The sequence below is a fragment of the Haemorhous mexicanus genome, chromosome 1 (genome assembly GCF_027477595.1).
Source record: "Haemorhous mexicanus isolate bHaeMex1 chromosome 1, bHaeMex1.pri, whole genome shotgun sequence".
NCBI lineage: Eukaryota > Metazoa > Chordata > Aves > Passeriformes > Fringillidae > Haemorhous > Haemorhous mexicanus.
The window spans coordinates 141,856,966-141,882,868 of NC_082341.1; the positions used below are offsets into that span (position 1 = coordinate 141,856,966).

At 33.5% G+C, this 25,903-nt stretch overlaps 1 protein-coding gene across 3 annotated transcripts in view; it reads right to left on the reverse strand.

The window, feature by feature from the left end:
• Nucleotides 1-25,903, reverse strand: part of CSMD3 (CUB and Sushi multiple domains 3) — a 583,179-nt gene that overhangs the window by 107,908 nt on the left and 449,368 nt on the right. For 2 of the 3 annotated variants that reach the window (XM_059857877.1, XM_059857801.1), the window contains 5 exons: nucleotides 7,717-7,830; nucleotides 6,740-6,835; nucleotides 5,678-5,881; nucleotides 2,597-2,721; nucleotides 134-230 (listed from right to left, as the gene is read on the reverse strand). In XM_059857877.1, coding sequence (XP_059713860.1) covers nucleotides 134-230; nucleotides 2,597-2,721; nucleotides 5,678-5,881; nucleotides 6,740-6,835; nucleotides 7,717-7,830 — 636 coding nt within the window. The remainder of the gene's footprint in view (nucleotides 1-133; nucleotides 231-2,596; nucleotides 2,722-5,677; nucleotides 5,882-6,739; nucleotides 6,836-7,716; nucleotides 7,831-25,903) is intronic. The other variant, XM_059857957.1, reaches the window with a different exon arrangement.

Sequence of the window (25,903 nt, forward strand, 5' to 3'; positions counted from 1 at the left end):
TACCTGTTGCTAATTATAGGAGAGACAAACACACATACCATGCTCAAGCATGCTTACGCACACAGAAAGAGCTGTGTGTTTACAATAAAGAGTTGAATCTGTGAACCATTTATTGTAAGATCTTCTCAGTCACCTGAATAACTTCCAAGCCTTGGAGCATTGTTGTCAGCACCATCATAAAAGTCTAAGGAATCCCAGTTGTGTTCTGTGGCAAAACTCACCACTTGCACCTATGAAGAAAAATGTGAGGCAAAGAACATAAACCTCTTCCCCTCTTTATTCAAGCTCATAGATGATTCTAAATTGTAGCCTCTGTTGCTCTCAGTCATGGAAAGTTGTCTTGGTCCCCTTGTCAAAGAGAATGGAAAATCATCATTAAGTGAATAAAATGGCAACTATTTCTTATTTGATTGCCAATTCAAACTATAAATCCTGTAACCCTTAGTGACAACCACATATTACCTCTGTCAAGAGTCACACAGCCATGAAAATCAGATGGGTATAGAATATGATTCTCTTGTTTGGAGGACATTGAGGAGAAGATGAAACATAGTATTTTCAATACATGCAGGTTTTTTCTCTCTGTTTTCTCCAGGACTAAACTAGTCCCACAGGGATGCATGATGCTTCATCTATTTTGCCATTTTAAATTCTGCCTCCAGGTAAGAGAAAACTGCTGTGTTTGATTACCTTCATCACCAACCCATCTCCTGAGGAGGAGCAGTCACTAGCATGCTACAAATAAAAGGCAGAATAGTCACTTCCTTTCTTCCAGAGGTGAAAACATTCTTCCACTCATATGAAGATGTGTAGCATCCCATGATCTCTCTCCCCTTAGGAAGCAGCACCCACCATCCAATTCTCACTTTTTTTAGAGATGCAAAGTTGTAAGGAGGTAAACTGCATGAGAACTAACTGTTCTCATTTAGTGAAATCACACCTTACAAAGTGGAGAAACATCAGATTCTTGTTTCTGATTAGCAGTGGAGGGTTTCTGGTGTTAGCTTTTTGGTTGTTTTAACTGTTTATGAAAAGCTTTAAAAAAGACAGAGGCATGATGAAACCCCAGCCACTGTCAAAAAGGGGTGCCTTAGTCATTAAATTAGAGAATAATGCTTCTTTTGCCTCAGTTTTTTTTCCCCAGAATGGAATAGTTTCAGCAGAAGAAATAAACACCAGTTCCAGTAAAACCAAGTAATTAAGTAATTTTTCTGTAGGAAATATATGACTTGGACCTTGTTCTACATAAAATAAATGTTCAGTTTGGCTACCTATTTCTTGGATGGGGAACTCAAATACTGTACCTATTTCTGCAGGAATTGGTCAGATACTATAGCCAATGGATTTCTTTTTCTTAAGTGAAGCAGTGAAGAGGCTCTTGCTGTAAGCATACTTCAGATACTTGGAGACAGTTAATATATCTTTTTGTTTATTACAACTCTGGGGCAAAAGAGTATCACAAAGATTAAACACCCAAATTGAAAACAAAGTTAGTAATTTAATCACCTCATTAATGATTCTGAAAAATGCAGCCCATGATAAGAGATAAGCAGTTTCAAGCAACAGTGATGGCCTAAGTCAGGAGGACAGTTACTGCCTAATTTAAATCCTCTGAACTATCCTCCTAGTATAAGAAATGCACAGAACAAAGTATTGTGCCAGCTGTCCTACTCAACTCTTTAAATCAACTAGTGTTCCTCAAAATCAATCTCAAAACTGATTTAGGCTATTAAATGTTATTGAAAGTTCTGTAATGAAATTTATTAAAAAGCTTTAAAGCACTGTCAAGATTTTTTCTGATTTTCTTTATTAAGTCTTTACCTACATAAACTGAGCTCTATATTAATTTTCTACAGCAGTTCTATTTTGAACTAGGATAGACATAGAAAACTTGTTATCATGATTTCTTGATGTACATTTTGCTAGGAATTTGTTCAGATGATACTTAGAAGTTCTAATTTATTAAATTCAACTGCCTGTGCAATAACCAGATTGCTGTCAGTTTCTTTAGTGAACTCTAGAGATATGCATGACTAAGCTTAATGGATACTTTCCTACTGAGTGTTCTACTAGGTTTTTAATCTATGTAAGTAAGCAATAACTCTAAAACTAGTTAAAAGAATAAATTCCTATCTCATGTTGAAACATAATGAAGCACCTTCATGTCACAGTGAACTTCCATATACATAGAGTAAATAGCAGAGTTTCTAGGAGAACACATATAACTTGTCCTTGAAAGCAACTCACTTAATTTCACTGTATTAAAGTAGATATATAAATCTGAGGAGAGCAAAAAAGAATTCCTAGGAAGGCTCTCTGTTTCCTTTAGCTTATAAGAAGTCACTGATCTATTGAAATATGTTTGGAAGTTATGGTGATATACTTCTAAGTAAAAGGCTACAAGTACATATTTTAGGATTTTTAAAAATCTTATAACTTTCAATCACTGCATAATTAAAAAGATGTGCAATAAAGTTAATTTTCAGAATCATTAATGAGATAGAAATATTGTACAGATAGATGATCTTTTCATCTTTTGCATAAGGAAAAACAGTTCTAAATATGATGATAGCAAGCAAATAGCAAGTAAACTTACTTGAATCCCAGCTCCCTCTGGTACTGTGATCTTCCACACACAATTCAGATTGTTGTCATAAGGCTCAGGATAACCAGGAGATAAAATGGTCCCTTTGCGCTTTGTTAAAATACCACCACAGGGCACTGAAAGGAAATGCATAAGGCAAGAAAAGAAGTATGAAGCTTCAGAAGTGAGAAGACTTATTATAAAAGCTTATACTATGGCTGAAAACATTTTAAATGGATGCTACATTAAAAAATACATATATGCCTCAGGAAAAGAAAATTTTATATCTCAAAACTCTTCTTTTAACTGACCAAAAAAGGAGTAGAAGAAAATCAGTTTCCTACCTGACAGAATCATGATAATATTTGCCTTGTTTATTTGACCTTTACAGAGTGAAATCCATTTTATTGTCTCCTGCTAATCTTACAAAAATAAAGCATTTCAAAGGCTTAGATTGAAGTATGAAAAGCTATGTATTGTATTACTACAAAAGCTAAAAAGTGTCACAAAAAAGGTAACATTCTTTCTTCTTTCTTTCTAATATTCTTTCATTCATTCTTTCTAATATTGCTTCTCTAAATAATTAATAACACCAGTCTCAACTCTTTGACTGTTCTGTGCTTGTGTGAATTATTTCATCACAGTCTGTGCATCTACTGCATCAGTAAAGAATTTACAAGATCCTTGCAAGACTACATTCATCACATCTGTTCATGGATTAATAAAAGTGTTATGCATGAAACAGGACAGACACATTAAGCACCATCAAGCTTCTCTTTTGAATGTTCAACTTGAATGCATCTTGTCTATATCATTAGAGGTTCTAACAGAGACAGATAATATTACATCTTAATCTGCATACAGATATTCTGCTGGTATTTTTGAAGTTGAAGGAAAAGACTGATGAGATGGTTTATCAAGCCCATTAAAAGCTAATGTATCACTTCTATGCATGCAACATCACTAAGTTCTGAAGGGACTTCAGGAGCTGCAAATATGAGGATTTAGAAAATAGATAGAATGCAACTTATCTTAATAAGAAATATTGTAGCTACATATTGTGTGGCATAAAAATAATAGAATCTGTTTGGAACTACATGAATAAATTAAAAGCTAGTGCCACTTAAAGTGTTTAAACAATTACTCATACAAGGATGACCAGACTGAATGGTTGATGCCAGGCTGCACCTTGAGTGCTGTGTTAATTTTTGGGCCCCACACTACAAGAAAGACATTGAAGTGCTGCATTAAGTCCAGAGAGGGGCAACAAAGCTGGCAAAGGCTCTAGAGAGCGCATCATCAGAGTGGCTGAGGGAGCTGGGGCTGTTCCGCCCGGAGTAAAAAAGGCTCAGGGAGATTTTATCACTCTACAATCTGAAAGGAGGTTGTAGCCAGGTGGGGATTGGGCTCTCCTCCCATGCAAATAGAGGCAAGAGGACATTGCCTCAAGCTGTGGCAGGGGAGGTTCAGATTGGACATCAGGTGAAGTTCTTCACAGGAGGTGTGTTAAGCATTAAAATATGCTGCCCAGGGAAGTTGTGGAGTTACCCTCCCTGTAAGTGTCCAAGAAAAGACTGGATGTGGCACTTTGTGCTGCGCTGTAGATGGCATGGTGAGGTTTGATCAAAGGTTGAACTTGATGATCTTGGATGTCTTTTCTGACCTTAATAATTCTATGATTCAATGATTATATGTCTATTATCTGAATATGTAAGATTAAAACATTCACTAGAATTAAGGCAATTTAATATGGTCACATCTACCACTTCAATTATTAAACTGGTTTAGTTTAATGCAATTTTCATCTCAATAAAGGTGTTTTATCACCTTTATTGACAGAGGAATTTTCTCACAGAAGGTGGTTTGTAGCCCTTCCTCAATTTAGCTGGTCTAGAGACAAATAGCTTTCTCTTCATAGACTGAAGCATATATTAAAAGAGCAATAATACATTGTGATCAATGTCCAAAAGAATGATTTCAACACTTTGTCAAGTTGTTATAACTGAGAAAAAAAAAAAGGGAATATAATTCAAGGGGAAAAGTAGTGTAATTCTACTGATTAACCTGTAATCTATGATACTAAATGAGATACAGCTATATACTTCACCTCCTTGTTGATATAGAAATTGTGGTTCTATTGCTATGCCTGAAACAGTCTACATCAACATTACTTGTCTCAAGCTTGATTAATCATATTTTAGCAATAGTACCCCACTGATTCTTAGCCTTGATCTCTATCAGGATTTTGATATTTTGGAGATAATCTTATAATTTACTAAAAAACACTCATATTCTACTGGGCAGCATCAGCTGGTTTGCATGGCAGATGAAACATCAGCCTAATGAAATACGTTCTTTGTTTTCTTTTCATCTACTCACCTAAACCTCTGTTTATGTTTTCTGCTGGAGTCAGTACCATAGCACCATTTTTGCAATGGGTTATGATATTTTTTTATAAAAACTTCTGTTCCCTATCAGAAAAACTAAAGTGTGAAATTTCATTACAATTACTAGAGTTCTAGTTGGTCCAAGTCAGTTTATAAATATCAATGGATGCACCTTAATTTATGAATTTAATTTTGAGAATTTAATCTTAAGGTGACTAGAACCAGAAAAAGTATGTTTTCTGATCTGAAAAGGTACTGGCCTTTTCCTGACAAGTAACAAAGTATTAATGTAACTTTTTCTAAATATTTAATATGGTAGTCTTCCTAATAGCTTGCAATATCTTGTTAGACATCTACAGTGTAAAAGCATCTTAGTCTTGCAAGAAGTGAGGGCACAAACTATGATTTCTGATTTTTGATTAAAGAGGGATATTCAGGAACTTCCAGGGATGTTAATGCAAGAGAAGTTTTCACATTAATTATGACAGCAGAACACGCTCATGAAACTTGTGAAAGTTCACAGCAAGGTTAGAATAGAAATAGAATAGAAAGAAGAATAAAACTTAACCTTGAATAAAAAAGAAAGTAAATTAATGTAAGCAAGACTAAAATACTATACCAATGACAAAGAATAAACATATTCAACAGGTGAATTGTCTACACTTTAAGCAGTAATTATTTATATTGAAAAGCCTTAGGAACTCACCAATACATGTAGGGAGTGAATCATTCCATTGTGCCAATGCATTTGGTACTGTATCACATCTAATTGCTGTTGACCCATGGAGGATATAGCCTGGATTGCACTCAAAAAGAACCAGTGAACCAACTGCAAATTCATTTCCAATCCTTTTTCCAAATCTTGGTTCAGGCACAGAGCTACACTGTGTTGCACTTGTTCTTGGAACAGCTGTGAACATATTTCGGATTCTTAATTTTCGATTTGGTGAGGGAATACAGATATTGACTCACAAATATTTAAAATATCTGGAAGAAACTTTCAGCTCTTTCCCAGCTGAGAACACTTCCATAATCCCCAAATGAATCTTCACAATAGAGATTGCTCACTTTTGATGTCTGAGTTACTATTTAGGAGAGCATAGCACTGATATCCTTGCCAAGATTGGAAGTAATGCATAAAATCTTCATGGAAACCTATCTAAAATGACACTTATAAGAAATACTACCATGAGATATTCAACTAATACAGGGTTTCAAAATAACATTTTGTGTCAGATATTTACATTTATTCATGTGGATTTCTAAATTTGTGTTCTGACTGTCAGATGAGGATTTATATGTAATGAAAGAGTGAATTGCAGTTAAGTGTTGGTATATAAAATTCCCCATTTGAGCCATAAAAAGGCAAATAATGTAAACCAAGAAAAATATCTTAACAGTAAGATCATTTTTAATCCACAGGTAATAACATTTACAGCTATTCATATTTAAATTGGGAGATAAACCTGTTTGAACACCCAGATGGATCTAACATTTGTCAATCAGATTAGCAAACAAAACCAGCAATTTTGTAAAACTGTCTTCTTAAATTTGGAACCCCTCTTATGTTTCTTAAGTATTTGATCTCAGCTTTTAAATACAGATAAAAGAATAGTTTTGAACATTTTTCAAAACATGTTGAAATAGTGACAATTTTCTATTGTTAAAAGGCTATTAGTTTTCTCTTCATTCTCAGTCTGTTCCTCTCTGATGATTTACAAACTATGATGAACAGAATAAGAGTACACATTTCCCTAGTTTGTCTCACCTTGATAAACAAAATGAAATCCTTTGGCTGTTACTGGTCCAACTGAGGTAAATCTGACTGTGATCTGGTTCCCCGAGCTCAGTGGAAGGGATTCACCTACTCAAACAATGAAGATAAAAAGTTATCACAGCCACTTATTAAAGAAAACACCTGTCAACATCTTTGCAGATAGAAATAATACTCTCCAAACCCTGTTCTGCTTCAGTAAAGATATATGCACTTTTGCAAGATATATGCACTTTTAATATTTTATGTTGACAGTATTATGTCATTCTAGGAAAGGGGAGTTAAAACTCATCTTTGTTACTAAGAATATTTGTTGCTTTTTTCCTTTACCAAAACCAAACAAATCCCCCTCAAAAAAACCCCAAATTACTAAGAATATTTGTTGCTTTTTTCCTTTACCAAAACCAAACAAATCCCCCTCAAAAAAACCCCAAACCAACAAACCAACAACAACAAAAACAACAACAAATACCCACAACATACCCCCAACCCCCCCCAAAAAATAACACAGAAAAACTAAACCTAAATGGAAAAATCAAACAAACAAAAACATCCCAAGCCCCCTACCTCTTTAAATAGACTCAACATGTAACTAATCTATTTAATTTTATTTTGGTACAAATATGCCTTCTGCCTTTCTTTCCCTTTAAAATATGTACTACCTATTTCAAATTACTCACTAGATCAAGCCATAAAGGCACAGAGTAAGAAATCCTAAATACCCAAAATATTAGCTAAATATCAACAGGGAAAAAAAAAAAGGCAAAAAAGAGGGACTTTACTTCATTTCATTCACCAATGCAAAGACTTTGAAGTGTTTTGTTCAAAATGTGGATTTCATATATTTGTCGGAGATGAATTTAAGCAAATACAACCATCGCTTTTCTCCCTTCTTTTTGGACTACATTTTCTTTCTAGATTCATTTTAAAAAATTAAATAACAATATACTGAGAGTTCTCTTAAATGATACCTGAATGAGATCCTGAGAGAGAGGATAACAAAGATGACTGAAGAGCTGGGCCATCATAAACTTCAACAACATCATGGAGTGATGTCTGGAAAAACACAAACTGGCCAAAAACAACTGACCAAATAGAAAAGAAAGAAGAGGCACCGGTATCCAAGACAAAAAAAAAAAAAAAAAAAAAAAAAAAAAAACCAAAAAAAAAAACCAAAAAAAAAAAAAACAAAGCCAAACACACAGAACAGAATAAGAAAGGGAAAAAAAAGAGAGAGAGAACAAAATATATATTAATGTATGGTTTTAAAAATAACTACATCACCTGTCCTGGTGCTGAATGTAGGTTATTTTTCACACCAACAAAAGTACAGTTAAAGGATGAAAGTACATCTAAAAGAGACAATGAAGGTATGGAAGCCATAAATATACATATAATCATTAAAATATTCTAATAATTATGGAACAAAACAATTTTTCTGCTATTTAATTATTTTCTACTTTCTAATTTTGTGCTCTCCACCACACATCTAAGTTCTCAGTGCAATTTTATCCTTTATCATTCCAGGCATATTATTATAACCTGTGCTTTATTAATTAATTTTGTTAATAACTTTTTTGTTGTAACTTTCACTTACCTTTGAATGTTTCCCTTTTTTAAAGAATAGTAACATTCCATATATCTCTGCTTTTGTGAAATAAAAACAGCAACTGATTGAAAGCAACAAGCAATTTTTAGAATACATCTATTGAATCACAAACATCTTTATTTTTAAAGTCATTCTAGTAGAGCAACTCAATGCAAGACTTATTTATGCACTTAAGATCAAAAGTTTTCATAGCCAGTTTGAATTAAGGTGTTTTCCCTTTCAATATAAGTAATCAGTGGGAAAAAAAAAAAAAAATTTGGGTTAGTTCTGACCCTAGTACCTAGAAAACATTTATATCCAATTCTATAAGCAGTGGAGGGGAAAAAGACTTAGGAACTATACGTGTATATAGGTGGAAGCAGTCAGATATTTTTATGTACTGGACCACCTAAAAAGAGAAACTGAAGTAGTTCCTGTTCATTATTCAGGTTAGACATTTTGGAATAAATATTCCAATGTGTTCCTACTAGGTTCTGTTTGTCTGCCAAAAGTTCCACAGTATCTTCATTTGGTAGTTTTACTTAGAGAAGATGAAGCTCTCACCTCCAATTCTTTCAATTATTAATACACCCTGTATTAAAACTGCATTTTCTTTAAATTGTTGACTCTTTTTTACTGGTTTGTTTTGTTTTTGTTTTTTTTTTCAAAAAAGGCAGGTCCATGTTCCTTACTCATGATCTTATCATATATTTGTTTCAGGTTTTAAAAGCCTCCTTTTGAAGGAAAAGACTGGATGTTATATTTATAAAAATTTGAAACAGAAGTTTTTCTGAGACACTTCCAAAGTTTCTTGTCCATATTTTAAGAGGAAATATAAGAGAGATTCTGAATTATCTTCATAATTTCTCCTTCAATTTCCAGAAAATTAATCATTGATGTTTTTAATAGTTCTGCTTATTTTAAAAATAATATTTATCTGGATTCAAGTCTTTTCTTGGTGTTGCTAATGTCAACTAACAAGCTTTAAATCCAGATAATTTTTTTTGCCACATTTTGACTTTTATCAAATCTTTTTTTCATACTCAATGAATTTCATTTTGCCATTGAGACAAGAAAAGTTCCTTGTGACTTCCACTGCTCTTTCCCATTTTGAATGATGTTTCAAACTATGTACAGAAAATTCAGGCAAGAGCTGAGGCTCCTGGTACAAGCACACATAGCTGTTATCAAGACCTGTATCCTGGGAAAACTGTAAAAATAGAATTGTTAAGCTATATTTGTATTGTCATGGGTTATAAAATAAATAAAAAAATAAAATATTTAAAAACAACTTTGCCATATAGTGAGTTAAATTCCAAGATCTTTTTGTATGTTTTGTAAGTATTTCAATATTGGTTTTGTCTCTAGCTTTGTCCTGTGAACCCTTTGATCTAAAAGTATAACACTGAAGAAAGTGAACTAATACATGACCTAAAATCAGCCACTTTGGAAAGAGAAAGGTCCACATATCATATTTGGCAACTGATTTTTTTTCATTATCATTTGTGCATTTCTTAATAAGATACAGACAAAAATATAAGAACATAACGAAATGTTTTCATTGACATGAGATAAAATATGTTTAAAAGAGATTTGAGGTGGCAGAGACATCAAAAAAAGTGACAAAGAGGAATTACTGCCAGAATGGGATTAATATGGAACAACAGAAAGCTCAATAAGGAGTTTTGAGCCATTTATGATCAATTTACATGAGTCAAGCTGCTTTCTCAAAAGAATCAGGAATATGCTGCAGCCACTAGGAAAGAAATAATCTAGATCTTGCTTCTTCCTTTTTGTGTGCCAAGGTTTCTTTTAATGTATACCTTTTTATATTTCATATTATTTTTATATTTATAAAATTTTAATTTTTTTTAATTATTAAACTGCAAAATGTTGGAAGGTATAGTGACTGATACCTGACTTGTTGACATAATGTCATGAGAAAGGAAATTCAGATTATTAGAAAAAGAACAGTTCATTATTCCTGCGTTTTCTGGTGCTCATTACTGTCTACTTCATTTGGTATGTGTTCTTTCTTTTATATTCTAGTGTTTAAAAAGAATTTTCCTAAAATTAAATTATAACCAACATATTTGTAGCCAGTGCAAACCACCTTTTAAATTAGCAAATGTAGATAAAAATTATGTAAGTATCCAGCATAGTCTGCCCTTAGGAAACAAATAATTGAAAACTATTATCCAGTTCAAATAAAGATCAAATAACTTCAACTGAAGAATTTGGGTATGATTTTTTTTTTCTCTAATGATGGATGGATAAACATTCTCTGAATAGTGACTTAATCATCTGCTATCCTCTGCCAACTGAAAGTCATCTGTCCAAAGATGTCCTTTAGACTTTTGACATCTAAAGTTGAGCAAATTTTATTTTTGAATTTATGCTCATCTTGGCCTTAAATGTTTTGTAGCAATACTATTTAAAAATAAAATACATTTTTTCCTGTGTTTTGTGGTTTAATGTTTTACTTACACATTTAGCTGTCTTTTATTTTACAAGATAAACAATGCAAGGTTGTTCAAAAAACATTCTCTCTTGAAATTTTGACAGTTAATGATTTATGCACTTTTTAAAAAAATAAACAAAAAACATTTTAAGGTTTTTTAATATATTTCCATTTGTGTGATTTTTTAAATTTGAAAATTCCAGGTAAACTGTAATTTTAATACAGCTAATAACTTAGGACAGTGAGGGAATCCATTTATTCAAATTATGTCAGCTCAAGAAAGCTCCCTTTTAAACAGGCAAGAGCTAGATAAGCAAACTTTCCATGCCTCTAAATATCTAGATGTTTCTATGGCCTTCATCACTGTAACATCTGGACACTTTCAATGACTTTGGAAAGCATCTAACAACAGATGGAACTGGCCAAAAATAGTTTGCTAGTTAAAAATTTCATCAAAGAAATTTTAGTTTCATTTTTTGAATAAGAAATAAATATGTATAGAATTTACAACTGCCTGTTTAAAAAAAAATACTGGTAAATAAATAAAAAAAAAAGACTATAATTTAAATAGTATTAGATTATGAACAGTATCCTCAGTATAATTCCTATCACAAAATTAGAAAATAACTGAGACTAGAAGCCTTTGCCAATTATCTAGTACAGTCCTTTTGCAGACAGGATGGCCAGATCTCTCTGGTTCATGTATAATCAGGTTTTGAATTTCTATGGGAATGGAGAACCCACAACCTCTTTGAGCAACCTGACCGAGCACCCTGCCCCCCTTACAGTTTTTATCCTTTGCCTTGCCTTTCCTTCCCTTGGCTGAACAGTGCCAACTCTCTACTTTTAATCATCTTGATCATCTCCAATATTTTGAGATGACCAGGACTATTTGCTCTATTACCTTCGCAGGTACAGAGGTGAGACCAACTGGCTTTTAGTTCTCTCAATCCTTCTCCTTACTTTTTATGAAGATAGGAATGTTGTTGTCTTTTTCCAGCCCTTGGGAATCTCCCTCAGCTGTCACGACCTTCCAACTGACCTCCCATGCACTCCATCATGTCCCATGGGTTTGCCCAGTTTGTCTAAGTGCTCCTAGTCCTACTCTAAGTCATCCTTACTCTAAACTTTTCTGCTCTCAGAGTTCTGGGATTGTTCAAGGTTGGTTTCCTGGTGAAGACTGTAGTTAAGAAGAAATTTATTAATTCACATTTCTCTGAATTTATTTTTCTTCAGGGACTTCACCCCAGATTAAATTTTACATGGATTTTGACTTTCCTAACCTCATATTTTCAGTGTATTTCAAGTGTTTGTATTCCTTCTTGAACATCTGACTTGCTTCAACCCCTTGATTTTTTCTTTATTTTTTTTATGTTCAAGTTTCAGCAGCAGCTCCTTGTTCATCCGTGCAGGGTCTTTTCTACCTTTGTTTGATAGTCTGATGATTGGCACGGACCATTACTTTCTTAAAGTAATTAAATCTACATCCTGGACTTCTCATCTCTCCAGGGCCATGTACAATCAGAGTCTTCCAAAAGAGACCCCTGAATTGCTCACATTTCTGACTGCATTGGGTCTGACTGAGAGAGAGTTAATTTTTCTTTAGCAGCCCTCACAGGGCTGTGCTTTGCATTGGTAGCTGGAAAGGTGTTGATACCACACCAGTGTTAACAAGGGCTGGGAGTGGGCAAGGTCCTGGGGGAGGGGACAGAACCAGGACAGCTGACCCAAACTAAGGGAAGAGATATTCCATACCATATGATGGCAGCACAGATATAAAAGCTAAGGGAGAGAGGAGGAATGAGGGGTATTTTTTATCCTACAATGTTTGCCTTCTGGAGCAACTGCTATTTTTGCTAAGGCCCTGCTTCCTGGGAAATGTCTGAACATTTCTCTCTGATGGGAAGTTGAGATTAACTGTTCCCTTTGTTTATGAACAAACAAAGTTTTGCTTGACTTTTTTTTTTGGCTTTAAACCTGTTAGTTGTTTTCTTATTCTCTCTCCCTTGGTCTACTGGGAAGGGGACTTATAGAGTGGCTTGGTGAGACAACATCCAGCCAAGGTCAACCAACAACACTGACCCAGTAAAGAGTTAATCCTAGCTCAAAATTCAAACAAGTAGCATGCAATTGTCATTAATGCTAGTACTGATCAAGTAGTATTTACCTGGATAAAATATATTTATTTTAAATATTATGCCAGCTATTGGATATAAAGAAATATTCTTAACAATTTACATGGATAACAATGGAATAAGATTATAATTCTTCACCCTGGATTTTCCCTTCTTAGGGATATTTTGTGTGCCTAATGATTTACTGAAATCAGTAAGCTTTAGTGTAAAATCAAGTCCACTACTGTTTTAATTCACCTGCCTTTAAGAAAACACCAGAAGGACTAACATGGTTTAAGCAGTGTTATTACAGAAACTGAAATGTGCAATTCATATATGCCCTGCTGGTGAGATTTTAGGCATTTGTTTCAAGGCTGAATCAGCCTTTATAATGATAGGTCTTAGTAACTGGCAAGGAAATATGAAAATCAGCCCTAACAACTATAATAGAATCCAAATTACCTTTACAGTTCTTATGTGTCCAATCAGACACATAAGAACTGTAAAGGTATTTGGAAAAATATTTCAGTCTGGAAAAGACCTATATGGGCTATATCATGGCCTTTATTTTCTACAGTAAGTTCACTGTTTCTCTAGCACCAAATTAGTTGGAAGAATTGAGCAAAATCCTAACAAACAAAAGATCCAGATAAATCAACTTATTTGTTAAGAATGAGAATTTAAAACTGTGTTTTAAAATGGGAGTTAAGATAACTTCCTATAATATATTTAAAACAGGTTTCTTCTAACTGTGAATAGAAAATTAAGGTGCTCAGGTGTCTATCACTTGTGGTATAAAATAGGTCTAATTTTAGAGCTAGAGGGCTTTCTCAGAATTTGAGGTTACTCTGTAGTAGTTAACTTTTCATAGTTTCAAAAAATATTCTGTAATCAGTCTAAACAATATTTCCAAAAGAGGCTTTTCTTCACAACATGAACAAATAAAATATAAAAATTTTATTTCACAGTGAAAAAAATGCATAAAAATCTGTTTCTATGTCTGGTCCACTGGTGATATGCTGTCTTTGCTTATGATTTAGCTTAATTTTTTTTTTTCCTGTGAACTCCTATAAAGAAATTACAATACCATATTTAATTATTTTTTGGTAAAGAAAATAAAAAAGAGGAAGATGTTCTCATTTTTGAGAAACTTCTTTAAAAAACAGAGAAATCTCTCCCTAGAGAAATAGTGTCTATGGTGATTAAGGATAACAAGTGTGCACCAAGGAAGAAGAAATGCGAATTTCTCGTGCATCTTAGCTTCCAAGTCTTGGAATCCCGTTCCCTGTGCTAAGTGGTGGTTCATGGTCAGTCAGCCAATTCATAAATGACAATGGAGAAAATCTATGCTTTAAATAAACAGGATTCAGCCATAACTCCAGGAAGCAGGAAACTACTGTGTGGTGTCTTCTCTCAATGAGAAAGACTCAGCAAGTCCTTACAGTTGATCATGTTAGTGTCATCAATCAAATGATCAACGGATAGGAAAACCTCATGCCCATTCTCAGAAGAAAGAGAGGAATTCCTCACGAAATACACACCTGCATTAAGATTTGACTACTCTAGCATGATGACAATCACTTTCAACCAGTGTTCTTTGCAGAAGTTACAGGGGGTTTTTTAATATTTTTTAGGAAGAAGAGGGGATGGAAAGAGTGGGGTTTTTCTTTTTTTGTTTTGTTGTTTTGTTGCTTTATTTTTTTTTTTTTTTTGTAAGAAATGGGACATTATTTGAATTTTTCACTTCTACAATTTCCTTTGGGTGTCACTTTCAAGACATCTCAAAACAGCCATGGAGTAGCCTCGGGAAAAAAAAAAAAAAGCATAAATGAATATCAGAATATCTGCATCTAGAAATATTTTCAAGTTAAGGTGCATGCATTTGCATTATTTATATGCGGTAGCTCTTCAAGCCAAGAGTTTTGCATAACATAGCTTAATAATGGAAATTATATATAATAAACTCAGAGATGATCTGGTATAAAGATTTATTATGACCCTTTGCTGTTTTAATCTATGACAAAAGCAGAAAAATTACTTTTACTGTAATGTTAAAAAAGACAGTCTACCTACTGTTGCAATTTATATCTGCCATTCCTATAGGAACATAGCCTTTCTCTTTAAATGGCTCCTTTCATTTAAAGTGTTTAGCTTTGTAACAAACAGGAGAGAAGAAAAAATGTATGAGTTTTTCTTTTGTATTTAGGATGAATCAGCAATACACTGTGATGCATTGAACTAGAAATACAAATGACAGACTGACTTAGTATTTTAAGAGTAACTTATATTCATGTTGACACCCAATAAACAGATATTTGCCCCCTTCTGCTGAGAAAAATGTCCAGTAAAGCTGCAAGATAATTTGAGTGTTTGTTGGGCTTTTTGAAGAGAAGCAGTTCAATTATCTCTGAGAAGGTTTTTGGAGGAAAAGATTGAAAGATGACACCCTAAAGAGATGATCTTACATAATTCATGGACAGGAGTACTGCTCTCAGTAGGCAAACCTAAATTAATTTTGACCAGCTCACGTAAAAGAATTAGAAGATTTGATCTTTTGCTGGTCAATGTAATACTTCAGTTTGACATAACACTGACTATGTCTGAATTAGCACTGCTACTATAATTTCTAAATTAAAATTGTAGCAGAGATCTCAGTTTTAAAAAGTATTTCTCCTCTTACATTTCCAAACATTTTGTTGTCTGCCAGTTACTGCTAATACATTCAGTCTAGTCTGTGTCCGTAACAGTGATCTTTAGTAATATCAGTTGTATTTCTCTGTAATGGTTGACACTTCTTATCATATGCTGTAACAGGAAAATTATTAATTGTTTGTGAATACAAAGTAGAGTCTCTGCTAATAGTATCTTGTTCTGTAAATTCTGATTCATTTCAAAGCAACAGAATAAAACAGTTGTCTAGTGTTCCTGACCTTGGAAGAAGTAAAAATTAATTCCACCTGTATGAGCCTCTTGGGTGCACTACAGACTAGATGCAAAATAAGGCTAGAGAGGGCTTTATGCCTAAACCATTGAAAGGGATATTCTTACTGGCATGAGTTAAGGACAGAGAGGTGCTGAGTGACTGAGCAATGAAACTAAATGGACTTGATATATTAATGTTACCAAACATATTCAGATATAAAAATAAAGAGAATAATGATATAACTGAAAAGTTGCTAAAGCTGCCAATAGGTAAAAGGAATCCCCTCCCATATATATATATATATATATATATATATATATATATATATATATATATATATATATGTATATATATGTATATACACAACACATAAATATATGTATATATATATATACACATTTTCTATAGCAACTGAACTGTAGATAAACTATAGAAACTTTACACGTTTCCCAGTGTAAATACAAGACAAACCTACATAAGTCCTCAAATATAACAAAATTCTATTTCAACATCATATGCATGGCACAAATTTACTGTTATTAGCAAATTATTATGAGTGATTACATAAAAGTCATGGAGGTTTTCCAAACCACACAAAGATGTGCCAATTAACTGTACTTGAATAGGGTGAATTAATTAGAATATATACTAGTTCTTCCCAATGTTTGTGACTTACACTACTGTCTAGTCCTTAATCTCTGTGGAGACTCTCCTTAAAGGCTGTGAAAAAAGCCTTTACTGAATTATCTGCTTTTCATCGAGAGTTATTGGTGTTCCTTTGGTAGTCTCAGCTGGAGATGGAAAATGGAATCCTACATTTCCTGGCATGATATCCAGATGATTAGGGAGGAAAAGGCAGAAAAAATGATTCTGTCTGCAAACAAGGAAGAGGTAAGGAAGGACTAGAAAGAGTTCTGGTTCTTAAAGCACACGTATGCCATTTTCCTCTCACAGACAAAGGTGAAGAAGATAGCTGTTCCATTCTGTCATCTCAAAAAAACAGAGCCCACAGATCTAGACTGAGCTGCAAGCCATCCTCTGCTGTTCTTCCTTTGTTTCAATTCTACAAAGGAAGTGCTGAAGAGAAACATGATGATTTGTCCTCTCTCCTTTTACTATATTCCTGCATTCTCAGACTCAGAGAGGAAAAATGAGATGGAATCTGCTGATTTCTCATGTTTGAGAAAAGGAAATATTTATCTGAATGTATAAAAAGACAATAAGAATAAATTTGGAGACAGAAGATGGGGCAGTTATTAACACTAGAAACTCAGCATGAGGAAGCAATGTTAAATTGCACAGAAAAAAAACTTGCATTCATATTTCCCCACAAATGAGTGCAATTCCACATAAAATGTGAGATTTAGGACTTTTCCTGGAGATGGAAGAGGACTGAACTCTCCTAATTAACACATTTCCTGCTTTTTTCTAAAATCAGGAGAGCTTATTACACTAAAAAAGTTATCATTCTCACTGGCTTCCAACCTCTGCCTCCCTTTCTGCAACTCTCATCCCTCTCTCCTGGCCTGAACAATCATGAAAACATGTAAAGATCTTTCAGGATCTGCAACAACACAACAGTAGAGGGAAAACAGTTAAACCACAATTTTTTTTTAAATTTATTGCTAGTTATATAATGTTATTTTATATTATTAATTACAGAGTATATTATTTTCAATAATGTAAAAATTACTATTTTGTACATCTGCTATCACAGAAACCTGAAGGAAGCACCAAACCACACAACTTTCTTTTCTCTTTATTGATTTGTTTTGATTTTACTCAACTGAAATTCAAACACACATTATTTTCACTTGTTTAAAAAGGCACATAGATTTATTTATCCCTGTGGACAAAAAAAATATGAATCTCATAATTTTAGCGGCTGTAATACTGTTTAGATTTATTATTTTATATCTGAGATGTTGAATGTATCTCATCTTGCCTTACCTACCTAAAAATAGATGGTTTTGCACCTTATTATTCAGTATTTTTACTGAGTGAAAGGAAATGTTACACCACATTTGAAAAGACAAAAGGCCTCTGTTCCTGTGTGCTCTGGTTTCAGCCAGGACAGGGTTACATTTTGCAGTAGCTGGGAGGAGCATGGTGAGGACAGGAGGTTTTTCTTTACCACCTCATGCGATTTTCAGGGATTGGGGGAAGGAAGGCTCTTTGAGGAGAAGGGATTCCTTCAGATCCTGCAAGCCTGGCAGAGAGAGCCATCTGGTACTGTCTATTATCATCTGGCTTCTTTTCCATGCGAATTGTTTCTTTTCTTATGCCCTTTGTCATTAATACTGTTTCTGTTACTGATCTTATTCTTATCTCATTGCTGTTTACAGTAAATTGTTCTTATCTCAAACCATGATCTTTTGAGCCTCCAGTTCTTATCTCCAGCCACCCACAAGAGGGAAGGGGGATGGGATAGCAAGTGGCAGTATGGTTTTAGTGGGAAAACTAAACTGGACTAAATTTCCCAAATCACGACTCTGTGAAATTTGCTTGGCCTACTATTTTATTTTTTCTTCTATTTTTTTTTATTTTTGAAAGAATGTCATTCTCAATGTCTTGTATGAAAAATATACCTCTCATATGTTGCCAATGTCATTTCTAAACTAGGGAAAGAAGATTGAAGTGATAATGCAACTAAAGTAGAACAGTTTGACAAAAAAAAAAAAAATACAGCTGGCCCTAGGCAGTAATTATATGTTATTTAATAGACTGAGAGTGAGTTAACAGACCTGGAGCACTGACTAGAATGAGAATTAGAAATTTAATTTGAATAAAAGCTACATGGAGAAAGCCTACAATAAATAGGGCAATATATTGTTTGATATAAAAGTACAATGGTTTCAAAGCATCCTACTGAAATGCTTTAATGAAGGTGTGTAGACATTTTCCTATGTTATGTCAGTTCTATATTTAGTCTTTCTTAAAAACTAAAGTAGGTCTTTGGTCACTAGTAATGCTTTTTAGTTGGGTATTTTTGTGGTGTATAACACAACACATTTTAAATCTATGATAATGCCTAACAGAATAATCAGTGATTAATGCCATAAACCTAAATAAAAGCAGATGAATGAGAGAATTATGTTTCACATCTACTTTGCACAGGCTGTATTTTCTGAGATTATTTTACCAAGACAGTAGTCAAAGCTGCAGACCTAGCTGCTAATTTGAAATTAACTGTTTTGTACAGTTTAAACTTCTGACTTCAAATCTCCTCTGAGGGGAATAGCAAGGGAGACAAAATTGTGTTCACATCTTTATTATTTTTCTTCTTCTTGCACCTCATAACAGCACTTGCTGTTATGAGGTGTAAGTGCTCGGGATTCTCTGAAAAAGACAAGACAATTAGGTGGAATGCTTTACACTTGGGCCCAGTAATTGTAACCTAAAGAGGTTTTTCTTTAGTCTCTTACAAAATAGGGTGTGAACAGGAAAAGAATCCAAGACTGTACAGCTAGCAGCTAGTGACATACTTTATCGTGAAGGCACTACTCAAATAGAAACATTCTGAGAGCAGTTGTGCACATTGCATAATCCATCACTTCATTGGTCCATTTTATTGAGAGAAATGATTGGAAGAGGTTAGACAATGCAGACAGTAAGGAGGAGGCCATTGCCCTGCTACTACAAAAGCGTTCTGAACCACAGAAATGAGAAGATCTTGGTAATCTTGAACATGGACAGCATTTTCCAATCAGGCTTCATTGTGATCTTACACAATGGCTTACATGCTTTGAGAAAACAAGCCTTAATCACACTTTCATAGCATCTGACTGTCTAAGATTTTCTGAAGAGACAAAAACTGGTGGAAGTAAAACATCTGAATTTTGTTTATTGCTGATTTTTCTATTACAGTCTCTGAACTGAAGGAGAAAGGAAACACCTGCAACTTTTTGTTGTTTTTCTTAGATCTTAACAGTAGCCTGTATATAACAGAAGGGATACCCAAAGAGACAACAGATTTAGAAAAACTGGTTTTGTTGATGACTCTTGTGATGGCATTAACAAAATCATTCATAAAACTATTTTAGAAACACAAATTACATGAAATTCAAATTAATTGTATTTTTCAAACGCCTTCACTATAGTTCTGGGAAGAACTGACTTTTTAATATAAGAAAATTATAAAAAAAAATGTAGCAAGGGACCATGAAATAGGCGAAGGAGGTATTTTAGTAAGGTGCCCAAATTTGGAGGCTGGTCTTCCTTTGATAAATTTGTTTTTAAGTCCCTCTCTAATGCTTATGGAGGAACAGGGAGACTAACCTCTTAAGTCATATACATAGTAGAAGGAATAAACAATTGAAACTCTGGCGTAACAATAGTAATAATAAGAAGAATACAAAAATAGAACACTATTAGGCCAAAATAAATAAGAACTTTATTAAGATAGGAGGTTTAATTCAAACCATACTACTTATGTAATAAGGGTTTTAAATTTAATGTCAGTCACTTTGAAAAAGCTCTGTTTCTTCAGTCACCTCTCAGCTAATTAAGAGCTACTAATTAAAAGTACAACAGCTTTCTACATAAAATAATTATCTTTTATCATCCTACTAGTAAATGTTAATTTTTAGATCAGATGATTAATCACTTCATTCATCTGAAACAAATTATCACTTCAGTTTACTGAATCATATGGATGAAATTAATATTTGAGTAATTATTTTTCTTTTCATTTGTAGGCAAACCCTAAAGAACTCCCAGTGGAATGCAAAAAAAAAAAAAAACAAAAACCCAAAAAACCAAAAAAAAAAGAGACAAAACATTGAAATAATCCTTCATAGTCAAAATCATCAAAAATTATATAAAGGAAACCTGTGAAAGTGAAAATGCTTCAGCCATTTGATGGCAGTAAATACGAGAAACAGGACTTCATCAATATGATCCTTTTAGTAAACAGAACCACTTATCACTTTCCAGTCTGGCAACAGATGTGTTGCCAGTCTGCCTGAGTCTATAACTGAAATGTGAAGCCAAAACCTAGGGAGGGTTTCAAGACCTAAATGAGAAACTTTTTTGTTTTTGGAGAAAACAAACCTTGCATAACAATCAGCTTGTCATTTCAGGATCTACAGTCCTTTACAGAAAAAGAGAATGGGAGAAAGGATGAGAACAGGAAGAACAGATGGCTTGGAGAAACAAAATTTGAATTGGTGATTCAATAATGAGAACCTTATAAAACACAGGCTTTTTAGAAGCCTATTTCTGATTGTCTATTATAATTCCTCAACAGTGCAAGTGGGTGTTTACCATTACATGTATTTTAAAATGACAGGTCTCTCCAGGTCTCAAGTATTGAAGCAAAAAGCAGAGTATTCCATCCAAAGTTACATTTAATACATACACTGTAAGAGTGCAACTTGAGATGTGATAGTCACAACAAGAGAAGCACATTTCTCTGACATCATCCCAAGCATTTACAAAACCTGGACAGATCTGGTACAGGTGCTTTATCAGACCAGTGCTCTTGCATGGTCTTATCCCATGTAAATAACAAAGTTTATGTTTGCCTAAGTCTCATTAGCCAAGTGTTGGTTTCAGGGAGGCTTTAGCCTTTCATAAAATATAGGTATGTGTATATGTATCCATATATATATATATATATATATATATATATATATATATATATACACACACACACACACACATATACATACGCACTACTTTTCCTACTCCTCCCATTCCTTCTTTTGCTATTCATCCCTTGTAATCATCAAATTATATGGTCCTCCTCCAGTTTCCTGCCTTACTGACATGCCCTAGGCACTACATCTCAGAAACAATAGGACTGTCATCCTTCAATTGTTTCCATGATGGCCTTCAAAATCAGAAATTCAACATCTTCACTAAGTAACAACTCAAAGTTATTTTGTCTCATCAAATAGCCATATTTTGACAGTCTTTCAATGACTTCCCAAAATACAATTCAAGTTCTAAACTCCTATAAAGAGTTGGGATTTTTTTTTGCCAAAGAAATGGGATTATTTTTAAAGAGATGGGATTATTTTTTGCCTCAAAATATGTGCAACTACCAACTTCCAAATTTGTTTTTTTCCCCTCTTAGAGAATTTACTCACATATTCCTGACATTTAATCATGGTATCAGAGCAGATGCAATTCATCTCTATCTAAAATTCAACTAGAAAATTTCTTTTAAAAGTACTATAAATAGACAACTGGATACAACTGGGAGGGGGGTGTTAGCTACTGGCTAACACCCCCCTCCCCTTTTTTCAGTACAACAGATTGTTCAGAGATTCTTTTTCTAAGCAATAGAATAATCAGCCAGTTCTGTAGTCAGGAATATATATTGAAGAAACACAAAGCAAAATATAGTGGGGACTGCAAAGACCTTTTTATTTGTTTTCTAAACAAAGGAAATTAAATAGAAATCACTGAGAGAATCCAGTATCTTTTAAGTTTGTATCTGTGTACACAGTGGTGAAAACAAATACTTGAATCAATACAGGTAATCTTACTTGAGAGAGAATTGGTTTATATCCAAAGGAATATAATGAAGAGGAAAAGTCAGAAATATGGATTACATGTATGTAAACAGGGCCTAACAGTGAACCATTTTATAAGCAGAAGATATTTTGTAAAAGAAATTTTTGCACTTCCTGGATCCTAGTCTGATCCTAACGAGTTCCTTTCCTGAAATATGCGGTGGAGGGGGAGAAACATAGCAAAAACCCCAAACTGCTAAAACCAAAGAACCACAAACCCCAAGAGAAAGAAAGGCCTGGTCCCTACAACTGGCCGAGCTTGAGGACTAAGAAAGCAGCTTTTCTACTCATGAGAGATTAACAGTGAAAATAATGCCTTCATTATTAATAAAACTTTATGATAAAACTTCCTAAAAAATGGAGATTCAAGATTTTGCTATTGTCTTTCCAAAGTATAGAAATCTTGTCTAAAGAAGTAAACCAAATAGAAAACAGAATGCCCAGAATATATGTCACCATTCAGTCTCCTCCTTGGGACAGGAATGTGTTGAAAAGCTCTAAGCAATGATTGTAATGTAGTCTTTCATCCAATATTTGGAATAACCAGAAACCCAGACTAATTTCAGCTATTTTAATAACAGCCTTTTCTGTGAACAAGATTTGATGATTAAATATTTGGAGCAGCTGGAGTCATACTGCTTAGAAAATTAAAAAAAAAAACCAAAAAAAACCAAGAAAAAGTCTTTACAAATCTTTCATCTATTCAATCACATTACAGTCAAATTATTTTACTTATTGGGGAGCTGTGAATTTCTTTGAAGACCACAGATGTGGTCTTATTCGACTTTGGGTTTAGGGCATTAAAAAGGCAGTTCTACTAGTGCCATATGTTTATAGTCAAACCCAATAGCTTAAGCTATTTTGTCGTCTGTATTTAATTGGTCATTATTACATTCAACCACATCATTAATATTTGAGCCAAAACTAATCATTTTTATTGAAAAAAATCTAAAAACAGCACTGAAAAAAGTGACTTCAGATCATATGAAGCAACTAAATTCTTTAAATTTCATTTCAAAAACACGTTGAATAGTTTGAGGTCCTTGAAATGTCACCCTATGGTGACTTTTTTATTGGCATCTGCTCACTTGGCAAGCATATTAAGCACTGAACCAATGAATGAAGTACTCCCCAGCTGTGAGTTTGAGTACATAAAACCATCTAGTTCTTCCTCTCAGAACCTAGGAGATTCAGAGTTAAGTGGAAAGTAAAGCAAAATGACCTTCTGGTACTTCTGTAATTTATATTGCTAGCATCTCAATGACACAAACTTGTCCTTGAATTAGAAAAGCAAACCAGAAGTTAACAGTTATACAATTTATGCTCACCTGTCTTCTTCAAAAAAATCTTAATCTGCAAGCTCCAGCTATTCTATGGAAAGCCTGTAGCATAGTAATCCATGTATATTTGAAATTATCACTATCAATCAGATATGTTTGATAGACAATATTTTGCCAGTGGACTATTCCTATTTAAACAAAAGTAGTCAGTATTATTGTTCTGTGTTTGAAATACAATGAAAAATAAAAATATTTGGCACAACCTTGTTACAAGTAGCAAAATATTCTTCAAAGGAATAAATTCTTGCATTAAAAAATAAATAATTTCACAGTTTGTATATTTAGCTTAAATTACTGTGCTATAACGATTTCTTACCAAATTATGAAAATATTCATATTTTAAATGGCACTTTTAGGTACATATATTGTATATTCTAGAGAAGAGAATACTTAATACTCACTAAAGTCCCTCCCAAAACCTCAACTAAAATTATTTCCAGCATATAATCAATCCTGCCTTTCATTTTCCTTTTTCAGGTGGAAACATAAATCCATTAGGTATTCCTTCTGAAGACAGGCTAGAGGGCATGGCTTCCTGTACCTGTAGAAAAACTAAAGTAATGCAGTCCATCACCTGAAATTCTTCTTGAGTCCAACAACATTCTAAGGAGAGATATTATTGTCAAATATACACTTAATAATAAGACATTATTAGACATTTTGTTCACCTCCACCATTAGGTTTAAAACATTTGAGGGTGAGGAGTCACTAAGAATAGCTTGAATTTGAATCAACCAATCCCAAGGCACTAAATGATTGTTCGCTGAAATGAATCAGAAATTGCCAGCTTTACCACATATGCATAAGATAAAATCATGAAATTCTGTGTGTGCAATGTGACTGCAGGATAAATGGAGATCACATATGCAATGTTCTCTAATTAATTTAACCCTTTGTAGCTGTCAGAACAAATATGATAAAATAGGGCTGTGCTGTTTCTTTTAAATTACAAATAAATTATGTTCTTTCAAAAATTGCAGATAGATGTTTTAGATGGGTTGAATCACAGCATGGGAATATGTATCTATTTGTTGATTAGAGCAAGGACCTGAATGGCTTCGAGTAGACATCTGTTTAATTAGGTGTACAACTAAAACAAGAGGAAATGTATTCCAGCATAGGATTCAATTACACACATACACACTATTTGTTTTGCCTGAAAGCCTAAATCTTCAGTGTTTTAGGGTAGCACTTCAAGACATTCACAGATTAAGATTATCCCCACCTGGATTATACAGATTAAAACACAAATCCCGTCACTGTATATAACTTCAAAAGTCCAGAATTTACATTTATGGATGAAGACCTTTTTTCATTAGGATTTTCACGTCCATTTAGTATGTAGAAGATGGACTTCTAAGGTTTTTATTTCTGGCTGAACAGCAGTACATTCTTTTCTTGCTAAATTGCGTGGAATACAATGAGTCAGATTCTACCAATTTTTATTGTACTCATTATATAGCTATACAATCTTCTTACTTTAAGGAAGAAATGAACCATGCCTTTGTATGGTTAATTTTATGCATTGTAAATTTCATAAAAATTGTCCGTTTATCATATTTAATCAAAATAATAGTGAAAAATAAATTCATACTCAGTTATTCAATGCACCTTGAATGAACATTGAGAATATTCAATTTCTATTGTGGTAGGAGGGTGCATTAATTTGTTTCAAGCACAATGCACACAATCTACATATTTTTCTGGCCCTAAGCAGCCTGACTCCATGCTTAACCCTCTTCAGTGCTCTTCATTAACTCTCAAAATTAAATTTGAAAAAGAGTCAAATGAAAAGAGATATACCTATCATGTTAAGTCCACTCAGAGTATTTTTAAATTCAAATAATATTCTGGCAATGAGCTAAATTAACATAAAGTAAAAGTTACACCAATGTTGTGAATGTTTCCATACTGAAACACTCATTTTCATTCATTCCTTAAAAAGAATTACTTCAGCAATTGTAATTAAATATTCCATATAAATATTTATATGTACACCCTCAGTATTCCATGATGACCACTCTATACTTTAGAAAGCTGAGGAAACAAACCAGAAAACTGAATTACTCAACTAAATTTGATGTAATTAAATTTCTGGAATAAGTGATACATGGTTTTAAAATATTTTTAGTTTTTATATGACATGCCCTGTGATAGTCAATTTTTTTGTTTTTATGCAAAAAATTTTGAACAAATACAAAAATATAGATG